General features: G+C 38.3%; 2 protein-coding genes across 2 annotated transcripts in view; both read left to right on the forward strand.

The window, feature by feature from the left end:
• The first annotated feature begins 2,076 nt into the window (after window positions 1-2,076).
• On the forward strand, window positions 2,077-3,623 carry gje1a (gap junction protein epsilon 1a). Its single transcript, XM_021611984.3, has 3 exons — window positions 2,077-2,100; window positions 2,532-2,714; window positions 3,120-3,623. Exons 1-3 carry the CDS (start codon window positions 2,077-2,079, stop codon window positions 3,513-3,515), a joined length of 603 nt encoding a protein of 200 aa, XP_021467659.1. The 3' UTR covers window positions 3,516-3,623.
• A 2,520-nt stretch (window positions 3,624-6,143) lies between these two features.
• The window catches only part of LOC110529624 (vesicle (multivesicular body) trafficking 1), a 47,397-nt gene continuing 41,190 nt past the window's right edge, over window positions 6,144-12,350 (forward strand). Inside the window, exon 1 of the mRNA XM_021611986.3 lies at window positions 6,144-6,339. Within this exon, the coding sequence (XP_021467661.3) occupies window positions 6,249-6,339 (91 nt within the window). The 5' untranslated portion in view covers window positions 6,144-6,248. The remainder of the gene's footprint in view (window positions 6,340-12,350) is intronic.

Genomic DNA, 12,350 nt, shown 5'->3' on the forward strand with positions numbered 1-12,350 from the left:
TGGAGGTACAAATCCAATAAATACGTAATCAGGAGTATTCCCCACACAGCGGTTAAATAAAAGCCGAAAGAAAGGCGAATGTCAATGCCAATTTTAAGTGATAAGACAGCGATAGATAGATAGATAGATAGATAGATAGATAGATAGATAGATAGATAGATAGATAGATAGATAGATAGATAGATAGATAGATAGATAGATAGATAGATAGATAGATAGATAGATAGATAGATAGATAGATAGATAGATAGATAGATAGATAGATAGATAGATAGATAGATAGATAGATAGAGAGAGAGAGAGAGGCACATTGAGTATTTCCAAGTTAATACAATCGGAAAATCTCATTTGTAATTATGAAATATTCACAGTACTTTGCCATGACTGATTAATATGAATGAAGTCATTCAATGCTAACTCTATCTATCCGTCACTGTCCATCTATGCAGCGCAGTCTACAGTGCCAATGGAAATGGGTATGGCTGTGAGTTGTATTTTAAAGTGTTTTTAATTACATGATAAGGACTAGAAATCTCGTAGGTGTAATCCTATCACAGAAAAACCTGCCTTAAATGCCAATGTGCCATTGAGAATGTACATAATCAATGAAGTCTAGGCTACTGTTATTCTCAGTTTGTGCGTACAACGGATTCAAATTCAAACCACTCATCTAGTTAATGTAGTTGTAGGCTATTCTAGTTATAGCATATGTGCTTAGTGCTTATGTTTGAATTTAATAAAAACGAGTCTATTATGAAATTGTATAGTTTTATTATCCCATATGATAAACTATATAGCGCACTTGTTTAGGGTATTTCCCTCCGGTAGGCTGTGTGGCTTTACGCTGACGGATGAGGACAGCGACAGCTAAGCGCTTGCGTCGTCGTGTTGACCACTTACCCTCTGACTGGATGTTTGTGGGACAGTGTTAGCTTTATTTAGGTAATTAGTGCCTCTGTCCGTTATGCTCTCTATTGACTGCCACAAATGCCTGATCTCACTGATGCTTTGCTTTTTGGTTTGTTGTTTGATCTCTGACACAAGAACACCTTAAGTAAAAGAAACGCATCCATCATGGTACTCTTCCAGCAGGTACCTCCCAGGGAGCGCAAGAGTGACATGAGTTTAGGACCCAAGCTCTGATTGAGAGGGGGAATGAACAGCACTCCGCCTGGATTATGGTTGGTGTGTGAACTTTATTTTATTACCTTATTTGTTTATTATGTAGTTTATTGTCTGCTGTGTGTTTGCTCTTGCTCTTGCTCGCCGAGGCTGGGACAATTTGGTGAATGATCTTCCATAAGAAATGTACAGTGCAGGGTGTGTACCGCGATGTTGCAACAGGGAGAATTTGCGTAAAGTTATTTTCATAACTTTTTCGTGTGCCTCAAGTCAGATAAAATATGTCACAGTATTCTGAGTTAATATATTTCAAGATGATAAAAATGATAGAACATTAGCTTAAATATTTTGTTTTTGACTCATATTTTGTCAGAAGTTTTTTACTAGGTCCTATATCACTTCTTTGCAATTGTCATTTCAATTGTCATCCATGAAATGATGTGGAAATTGACATTACAATTCTTTAGATGTAGTGCTAAAACTAACTTTCAAACACCATTTTCATCTCAAATTGTTCGTTTGGAAGCTCAAAATAGCGTGCCCTCAGGTGCCACTATTGTATTGTACTATTTTGTTTTCTCTCCCCCATTGTGTTCTACAAAAGTTTTTTCGCTGACTTAGTTCAATGGGGATTATGAGCCGACCACATGCCCCGTGCCTTTGTTTTCCCTTTCCTGTTGTGTTTTTTTCTACTGAGTGAGTAAATTGATGAAGGCACCGCGGATAAAAGACAAATATGCATTGACAAGGGCTTTCAGCGGCAAAAAGGTCATTAGGAGCTTCAGAATTATAGTGGGCTTTGCCTGATGCCAGCATATTGGCAATGAGGGCCACGGGTTACAATATAATTGAACTGGGAGAATAGCAGCAAAGTCATGTCTTTAAACTACATTAAGAACTTTTACGAAGGATGTGTAAGTATGGTGATACCAAGAATATATAGAATATTGGACGATGGTCGTGGTCACTTTGAGCCCAGTGAGTTCTCTGAATTATTTATCTATCTGACTGTAGCATAATAGACTGGATAGACTTGTATGTGTTGCAGAATTAAATAAGAGTGTAAATATAGAAAATGTCATACTCTCTGAATAGATGTGTGTTGTTGAAATATGACCCTATTACTGCCATTCTCCATGCATTACTGATTTATAAGCATGTTTGTAGTTGTTCCGTTGAAATCAGATAATATTTGGTCCATCTGCTCTTGTCGAAGAGGATGCATTCCAAACGTTTCATCTGTTCATTACTCCCTTTCCAAGCTGTTTTGATAGTTTGTGTAATTCATTAAATTACAATCATACTTATGCTTCCTCAATCAGTTTTCACACATTAATTAAAAACATTTGTTTACAAACAAATGCTGTTTTAAAGCCTTTTTCTGTGTTTGTGTGTTGTTTGTGTTTTAGCTCAGGCCTCCGACGGTGATAGGCCAGTTCCACACCCTGTTCTTTGGCTCTGTTCGGATGTTCTTTCTGGGCGTCTTGGGCTTTGCAGTGTATGGCAATGAAGCGCTCCATTTCAGCTGCGATCCAGACAGGAGGGAGTTAAACCTATACTGTTACAACCAATTTAGGCCTATAACACCTCAGGTAAGAGTGCTTCCTGCATTAAATGATTTCACATGAGAAAGTCCATCTCTTCAACTATTCAGAAAGCTTTTATAATCTGTCAGAAATCAGCTAAAAACAGTGCTCATTTGAGAACTAATCCCATCAATGGTACTGGTAAAGAATCAGAGATCACCAATTTGCACGCTATGCCATGGTGATATGCGAACAAAGGAATGTTGTGCACATTTCACATCATCCATTCAAATGACAAAACATTTTATTCCAGTCATGAAAAGACAGACTCAAAGATATGCTTTTATTCAATGTGAATAACAAAGTAATGACCAGACAGGACTCAAAGATGAGCTGTTATTGAATGTGAACTTGTGAATAGGTTGTTTTTCCACTCATCTGACCATAACCATAATGTTCTTCTGCTTGAAGGTATTCTGGGCATTGCAGCTGGTAACTGTTTTAGTCCCTGGAGCTGTATTTCATCTCTATGCTGCCTGTAAAAACATTGACCAGGAGGAGATCCTTCAGAGACCTATATACACCGTCTTCTACATCATCTCTGTCCTGCTAAGAATTATTCTGGAAGTCATCGCTTTTTGGCTACAGAGCCATCTCTTTGGTTTCCAGGTTCACCCACTCTACATGTGTGATGCCAGTGCCCTAGAAAAGACGTTCAACATCACCAAATGCATGGTGCCGGAACACTTTGAAAAGACCATATTTTTAAGTGCAATGTACACTTTCACTGTGATCACGTTGCTGCTGTGTGTTGCTGAGATATTTGAGATACTCTGTAGGAGATTAGGTTATTTGACCAATCAATGACCTGTGTGTTATTTGCTACAGAGTTCTAGGTCATATTTCAAATTTCTGTTTGTCTAATCCAGGTCTGACATGGACACAAAGGCCGAAAACGACATACCTCCGCTTTTTTTGTTGGGAGTTGACAATCAAAGACACTTCTTTCCATAATCCCATTGTTAAAATCAAGTAACACAGATTTAAATCTACTTTTGTCAGTAGGCTAAGGATATAGTTGTATCGTATGCAGCTTTCAATCATTGGCCCAAGTAAGAAAGAAACCTGTTATGAAAGATTATAGTACTTGTACCCAGTGAAAAGTATTATAGCATTGTTGTAGTCTTCTTAGGGGCCTAAAGACATATAATGTTGTCTAATTGTCCAGTTTAACATATGGCCAATGTCATGTCATCAAGGTTAACATCCTAATACCCTACGATACAAGCTAAAAATGGGTTCATTTTAAGGCATTGAACTAGGCCTACAGATGAGAAAAGGCAGGCAAAAATGTATCCTAATGAAGCTTAGATTTGATTTCAATAGTTTAATATGTTCAGGTCATAATAAATTATGAAAGGGATACTTTGGGATTTTGACAATGATGCTCTTTATGTAGATCCCCAGAGCCAGATGAACTTGCAGATACCATTTTTATGTCTCTGTGTCCAGTATGAAGGAAGTTAGAGGTAGTTTTGCGAGCCATTGCTAACTAGCATCATTAACTGGAAGTAGCTCAGTAACTGGAAGTCTATGGGTATCTACTAGCATGCTAGCAGACTTCCAGTCATTTCACTAACACTAGTTAGCACTGACTCGCAAAACTAACCTAACTTCTTTCATACTGGACACAGAGACAAACAAATTGTATCCACAAGTTCATTGGATTCTGGGGAAGTGGATAAAGGGCCTAAATGTCAAAATCCTGAAGTATTCCTTTAATAGAAAATGTGTATTCACTGAAGAACCGGAGTATATAAAGTTGCTCAAGTTAGTTTGAATTTGAACGATTTTGGAACATCTCCTTTGATGATTACTAAATTAAGGTTTTGAAATACTGTAAATAGGAATGATATCATTAACAGTTAAAGAAAATGGGTTTCCATGCTCTCAGATGTATCATTCAGTTCTACAAACCACTGTAGGTTTAAGTGTAATTGCTGATAGGTGCGCTGGTCACAGTGTGTATGGATAAACCATATTTGACTGTTTTAAAACCCTTTTCATAGCATGTAGTATAATGCTTTTGATTTAACCCTGTGTTGTAGCCGTACTGAAAATGATTACCTCTTTTGTTTTGTATCTGTAAGTTATTATCAGGCATCCATCCAACTTTTGTTATTATTTTCAGCTAAATGTATCATCTCAGGTACAATATGGCACACTACTTTCTGGTATTTGTGACAGATGGATGGTTTTAATGTTTGCCTCTTACATTTTGTACAATAAGCTGAGGTAACTGTTAAAAGAAGCAATGACATTCATTTGGTTGTCAGTAAATCTGAGGAGTATTTTTGGGAAGTGGGATCAATTAGTTAGCAAGCTAATTCCGATATACACTCAGTCAGAAATTCTGCGGATCGTATGCTTAAAAAAAATGTTAACTTGATTTGAGCTAATTTCAGGTTCATCTTTATTAATCAGAAACTCCAGGTTTAAATGAAACTATGAATATCTAGCTGACAAAGTAATTAATCCTACATCATGAAATACACGACAAGGACATATTATTTGTTTTGTATGTTTTTGATTTAACTAATGTTTAGTTGCATTGTTTAGTTTTCTTAGGGTAATTGAAATGCATTTCATTACATCTAGTTTGTCTGTTTTGACTTTCCGATATGTACTTCATAAAAATGCATACAACTTTTCACATTTGTTTAATAAAAGGGGCACATTTTATGACCCTCTCATGTTCAGACAATATTGTTCTGCAATGTGCTGTTTCTGAAAAATCTGTCTGTGCTGCTTTTTAGGTAAAGCTTGAACACTTTCTTATGTCTCAAAAGTATCGGTGAGATGATAGATTTTTTTATTTTATTAGAGGTGGTGCTATGATGCTACTTTTTTTGTACTGAAAAACTGTATTGACAAAGCAATCCTACAATAAGAGGTAAGCTGCATGCCCTTGTTTCCGTTTTTTCTATACATACCCTATGTTGATGATAGTCCCATGCATTTGCTTGGGGAAAAGTTGTTCTAATAGTAGTAGGCATAGAACTACACTTGAGCAGAGGTCCCACTTTGAATATTAAGGGGAACGAAAGTTAGGTTGAAGATAATGTATCCCTGAAAAACGGATGTTAGCGTTTTCTGGCGACTCCGCATAGTCTAGGGAAAAATCTATATGCAGTTTAAACACAGTGGACCATTGTGGTGTTGAAAAACTTACCTACCCATCTATAAGCTGCATGCAGATCCTTGATGTCAATTTACTACAAATATGCCATAATTCTCGTTGATTCTCATTCCATTTATATCATAATAAGATTTTTGGCTACGCACAACCCGTAAGATCACCATGGAACGCATTGCAATAGGCTCACACAGTAATCAATATGTTGTCAATGTCAATATGATGCCATTTTGCTTTGACAGTCCTCCTTTCCTGCAGATGGCGCTAAACGTATTGAACACGAAAGCGGAAGAATTCTGCGCAAGGATGAGCATTGTTGTTGAGACCCAGCTAGTTAGCAAGCCACATTTCCATTAATGTTGACTAATCTGCCATAGTTAGCTAGTGTATTTACATTATTAGAGATGGCGCTCCCACCACAGCTAAAAGCCATTCAACACTATCTAAGAACCGCACAGGAACATGAGAAGAGGGATCCTGTCGTGGCTTACTACTGTGAGTTTGTAACGTTACTTGCTAGCCAACTCGGATAGCTTGCCATTATTGTCCGTTTATGTTCAGCTGTCAACTCCATTAGGGGGACATGAACCGTCAAATCGCTAGTTAGCTAACTGTTCTGTGAATATAACGTATGTGGTCGATAGCTAGCCAGCCATGTCATTTATCTAACTATAGCTAGTTAACGTTAGTTATGGAATCATAACAACAATAACACCAGAGGTACAGTAGCTAACGTTAGCTGCTAACGAATGACAGCTTGCTAGCTACAACTTCGACACCCTTTTTTGTTGTTGCTGCCAGTCTTACTAATGTTAGTGGTTACCTAACAAATGTTTACTTCTTAACTTTGCTGACTTCTCAGTCGGCTTTATCAAAAGTAGTCGAGGTTCATAGTATTCATAACTAACTAATTGTTAGCTAGCTAGTGTATTGCAAACAGTACTATAAGAGTACTCTATCTAACTATGTCACATTCTGTGAAAAAGGCTATGCCAGTTAACTATATGGTAAGCTTTGTGGTATAGCATGACTCATTTGTAAGGCGTTGCCAGCTGCCTATGGTAGGGACACAGTTCATGTGACCAGTGTCTGGCCCCAGAGCCTGGCTTGATATCTAGCTTGCCAGACAGGAAAATAAAAATAGGTATATTTTCTCAAGTCTAGAAACGTGTACAAATGACTTACTTTACTTGACCCTTTCTTAGCAAGCACATTTTATTCAGTGCCACTACATGGTCTATGACTAGGCTATGTTGTTATCAAGCGCAGCCTAATTGCTTTATGGTGGATTGTGGCTAGCTAACGTTAGCTAGCTAGTTATTTTACACAAAGGACGTTTTCTTTCAAAATGCTGTGACCGACAAGGCACTGTACTGTCACATCTGGGTGATTTAACACTTTGTTAGCCTACTGAGCTTAAGCTTTGTTATAGGCTAGCTCTGGGAGCTGACAGGAGTCCTAAACTCTCTGACAAAATCTTGAAAACATAGTTTAGTGAACTACTAGGCTGCAGTACATCTGTAGTGTCTAACACATAAGGCTAGCTGCCATCCAATGCAATGTTATCACTAGAATCCTTTTGTGATAGGGTTCATCTTTCCTGCCATTCTCATTAATCGTATTTGGTTATTCTACAACGTGCTTTGGAGACTTCTGTAATATAATGCTTAAGAGTTGTTAGATGGAATGTTTCAAAATAAATGTTTGAAAAACATTTTTATTAATGTACTGTAATATTGAGAAAAAAGCGTTTTAATAAAGATTATAAACTGGGTGGTTTGAGCCCTGAATGCTGACAGCTGTGGTATATAAGCCCATATACCGTGGATATGACAAACATTTTTTTTTTATTGTTCTAATTACATTGGTAACCAGTTTATAATAGCAATAAGGCATCTCAGGAGTTTGTGGTATATGGCCAATATACCACGGCTAAAGGCCGGACAAGTAGGCGTGCAAAGGATTATGGTCATTGTAGTTAATTACCAAACTGTCGAATATTGGCTTTACCAAACTGTCGAATATTGGCTTGTTGGAAACAACTCCCTACTACATCACACAGTTCGGGTTTGATCTGATTTATCTCTAGAAAAACTGTTCAATGTGCATTGAGCAACAGAAACAAATGAAATGGAATTCAAATAATTGAAACAACCGGTCAAATAGTTGTTTTAAAAACCGTAAAATAACAAATGTTGGTTAATTGCTGAGCACTACTAAGCTACAACATATGCGAATATGAACTCAATGGGAGTTTGTGTTTTTAGATAATTAAGGGGTTTTTAAATTGTTTTTTTTTTTTACACGATATTTAAAGAAATTATAAAATAGTTTGACCTGTTTGTAAGCTTTTAAATTGTATAATTCTCAATCGTTTATCTTTTCCAGTGACGAAGACATGGATCATCTCTGAGCACCTTTTATCTCTTGAATGTTTTGGCATTGAGGTCCAAAAAGTCATCTTCTGAGCACTTCTACGATGGGAAAATATGTATAGAAGGTTTCATTCAAATCAAAACAGCTGTTGTCAAAAGTGATTGAATTTAAATATAATTACCATGGCTCATTACAAAGATACTGATGACTGACAATGGCTGCTTTTGGCTGAAAGGGATGTATGGGATGTGGAGAACATGCTGTGAGGTGGATTAGCCAAATATGCTGAGGAACATGTTTTTCCAGTTTGGCATCACTGCGCAGTTTCACTGCCCGACTGGTTCTTTTATTTTAATTGCAATGGCGGGTGTGTTGGTAGAATTGAAAGGACATGAGTAGAGAAATTAGTGTCCTTTGGATGAAGGACACTAATCTGTTCTGTTTTTGTGAGCCTTATTGGAATAAGCCCTATTGATATTTTTCTTGTGTATATAATTATGGCTGGGGATTGTTAGTTGATGGGCTTAGACAGAAAGTCTGGTAGATTTGGTGTTTCTTGAGTTCTCCAATTGTCTGATTTTATTTAGGCTGGTTTGGGGTTTGGACTGAAGCAGAGATGGTTGAAGGTTTTCAGCACGAGTTCCTTGTTTCACGGCCCATGAGCATCAGAGTGGACCAGTAATTCAACATGCCACTGGAGGTCAGCATCGACATATCCTCTGAATGACTCAACCCCATTGTCTTTGGAAGAAGGTTGTAGAGTTGACTGCCATAGGGACTGACTTTTCTCTCAAACTGATTTTGCCTTTGTTTTGAAATGTTATGGTTAAGAGAACCTTCATTGCTCTAAATCTAATTGTCAAGAATCAAGACGATGTAGTACCTCTACTTCATTGCAGAGTATCCTATATGCCAGGCTATTCTAGCTTCAAAGGTCCAATGTAAATCAGACTCACAAGAGGAAAATGGCTGCCATTATTTGAATCAGACTGAATAGGATCAAATGGACTAGTCTACCTAATGTAATAAAGATTTTCTCACAGTTATTAGCCTGACATTTTGATGGTCTGGATGAAACCATCTGAATAGCAAATGAGCTTCCTCTTTTGTCAAGCATTCAGCACATGACAATGGTTAGAGGACTCAAGACCTATAGGTTAGTGTATTGATTTAGTGGATTAGTGGTGGCAGGCTTTACAAAGGAGTGGTGCAACAATCATTCTTTTTTTAAATCGGCGAGCCGTTATATTACATTGACCAAAATACGCCAAGCCTATTTGTGCAATGTTCATCATCTAGGCTACAGCTTACTTGATCCATTCCATACAACTAGGGAAATTCATGGTTTAAACAAAAGCACTGATTTGTTTCCCTATAATTACCCACCATTATTGAACCCAAGCACCCCCAGGCCAAACAATGACTACAAACGAACTTCCACTTAATGGATTGCATTTTCCCTAATATGAATGTCCAAGCTAGCAGCAGGAGACCACAGTGATTTAATATCCCGCCTCAGCAGCACATAGTAACCCTAACCAACACAGAGGCTTTCATTTCAAATAGAACATTGTGTTCTCCTGCTGCTTTATATTGTATAAAACATGGCCAACTTGAAGCACAGAAGTAAAAATTGCTGAACCTCCGGTTCGACTGCAGCACCATGGGCCTGTGTTCTGTCTCCTAGTGTAGGCCCCTGCGCCCTGGCATTGTGCTATAGCATTAAATTATGGAAAAGGCTCTCTTTGAGTTGTTTTCTCTCCCGCTTCCGGGACTTGATCTAGTCTTCCGGTTGAACTGCAGCTATAGTACATAATAACATCCTTGAAGTGAGGAGAGCTGAGTGCGCGGGCTAGCATCCCAGCATACCCAATTCTGTTCTCATTGCAAATGTCAGTGAAGACTTTGTCACGCCCAAACTGAGGACTCAACTCACACTCTTTTTATGACTAATGTCAAGCTTGCGTTGGGGATGCATGCCAGGACAGGCATGTATTCCTCCAATTTATTTCCATTTGGCAATGATTTTAGTCAAATTCTACCATATCTGAAACCCGAAAGATTGACTGAAAGTTATAGGCCGATTTGTTACTTCAACATACATTAATAAGGATGTCATGGATTAGGCCTACTTAGTGGAGGTTCAACTACCACACTGTCTATTTCTGTGGAAGAACATCTGCAGGGGGAAAAGTTGACTCACTTTTGAGATGGGAAATATTCTTAACATTCAGTGTATTAAATGAACGACACTAATCCCTGTGAATCAAGCTACATTGGACAGAGTCAACCATCCCCTTTAGCTACAGTGCCTTGCGAAAGTATTCGGCCCCCTTGAACTTTGCGACCTTTTGCCACATTTCAGGCTTCAAACATAAAGATATAAAACTGTATTTTTTTGTGAAGAATCAACAACAAGTGGGACACAATCATGAAGTGGAACGACATTTATTGGATATTTCAAACTTAATACTTTGTAGCGCCACCTTTTGCTGCGACTACAGCTGTAAGTCGCTTGGGGTATGTCTCTATCAGTTTTGCACATCGAGAGACTGACATTTTTTCCCATTCCTCCTTGCAAAACAGCTCGAGCTCAGTGAGGTTGGATGGACAGCATTTGTGAACAGCAGTTTTCAGTTCTTTCCACAGATTCTCGATTGGATTCAGGTCTGGACTTTGACTTGGCCAGTCTAACACCTGGATATGTTTATTTTTGAACCATTCCATTGTAGATTTTGCTTTATGTTTTGGATCATTGTCTTGTTGGAAGACAAATCTCCATCCCAGTCTCAGGTCTTTTGCAGACTCCATCAGGTTTTCTTCCAGAATGGTCCTGTATTTGGCTCCATCCATCTTCCCATCAATTTTAACCATCTTCCCTGTCCCTGCTGAAGAAAAGCAGGCCCAAACCATGATGCTGCCACCACCATGTTTGACAGCGGGGATGGTGTTCAGGGTGATGAGCTGTGTTGCTTTTACGCCAAACATAACGTTTTGCATTGTTGCCAAAAAGTTCAATTTTGGTTTCATCTGACCAGAGCACCTTCTTCCACATGTTTGGTGTGTCTCCCAGGTGGCTTGTGGCAAACTTTAAACTACACTTTTTGTGGATATCTTTAAGAAATGGCTTTCTTCTTGCCACTCTTCCATAAAGGCCAGATATGTGCAATATATCTGGCCTTATACGATTGTTGTCCTATGGACAGAGTCTCCCACCTCAGCTGTAGATCTCTGCAGTTCATACAGAGTGATCATGGGCCTCTTGGCTGCATCTCTGATCAGTCTTCTCCTTGTATGAGCTGAAAGTTTCGAGGGACGGCCAGGTCTTGGTAGATTTGCAGTGGTCTGATACTCCATCCATTTCAATATTATCGCTTGCACAGTGCTCCTTGGGATGTTTAAAGCTTGGGAAATCTTTTTGTATCCAAATCCGGCTTTAAACTTCTTCACAACAGTATCTCGGACCTGCCTGGTGTGTTCCTTGTTCTTCATGATGCTCTCTGCGCTTTTAACGGACCTCTGAGACTATCACAGTGCAGGTGCATTTATACGGAGACTTGATTACACACAGGTGGATTGTATTTATCATAATTAGTCATTTAGGTCAACATTGGATCATTCAGAGATCCTCACTGAACTTCTGGAGAGAGTTTGCTGCACTGAAAGTAAAGGGGCTGAATAATTTTGCATGCCCAATTTTTCAGTTTTTGATTTGTTAAAAAAGTTTGAAATATCCAATAAATGTCATTCCACTTCATGATTGTGTCCCACTTGTTGTTGATTCCTCACAAAAAAATACAGATTTATATCTTTATGTTTGAAGCCTGAAATGTGGCAAAAGGTCGCAAAGTTCAAGGGGGCCGAATACTTTCGCAAGGCACTGTATATTCCACATTTCTGAAATTAAAGTAAATACAATTTTATTCGTCACGTGCTTTGTAAACAACAGGTATAGACTAACAGTGAAATGCTTAGTTACTGGTCCTTCCCAACAATACAGAGAGAAATAATAGAAAAGTTTTAAAAAATAGCGTTAACTTTGCTAAATACACAGGGTACTGAGTAGATGTGCAGGGGTAATTCAGGTAGATATGTACATATAACTAGGAATAAAGTGACTGATATTAAAC

Source organism: Oncorhynchus mykiss, chromosome 8 (assembly GCF_057628025.1).
Source record: "Oncorhynchus mykiss isolate SJ-2025 chromosome 8, ASM5762802v1, whole genome shotgun sequence".
Classification (NCBI taxonomy): Eukaryota; Metazoa; Chordata; class Actinopteri; order Salmoniformes; family Salmonidae; genus Oncorhynchus; species Oncorhynchus mykiss.

Excerpts from the sequence above, each read along its gene's own strand:
- gje1a (XM_021611984.3), top strand. The coding sequence starts at position 2,077 with ATGGTCGTGGTCACTTTGAGCCCA. Across the intron at positions 2,101-2,531 it reads TCGTGGTCACTTTGAGCCCA|CTCAGGCCTCCGACGGTGAT; the intron begins GTGAGTTCTCTG and ends TTTGTGTTTTAG. Across the intron at positions 2,715-3,119 it reads TTAGGCCTATAACACCTCAG|GTATTCTGGGCATTGCAGCT; the intron begins GTAAGAGTGCTT and ends TTCTGCTTGAAG.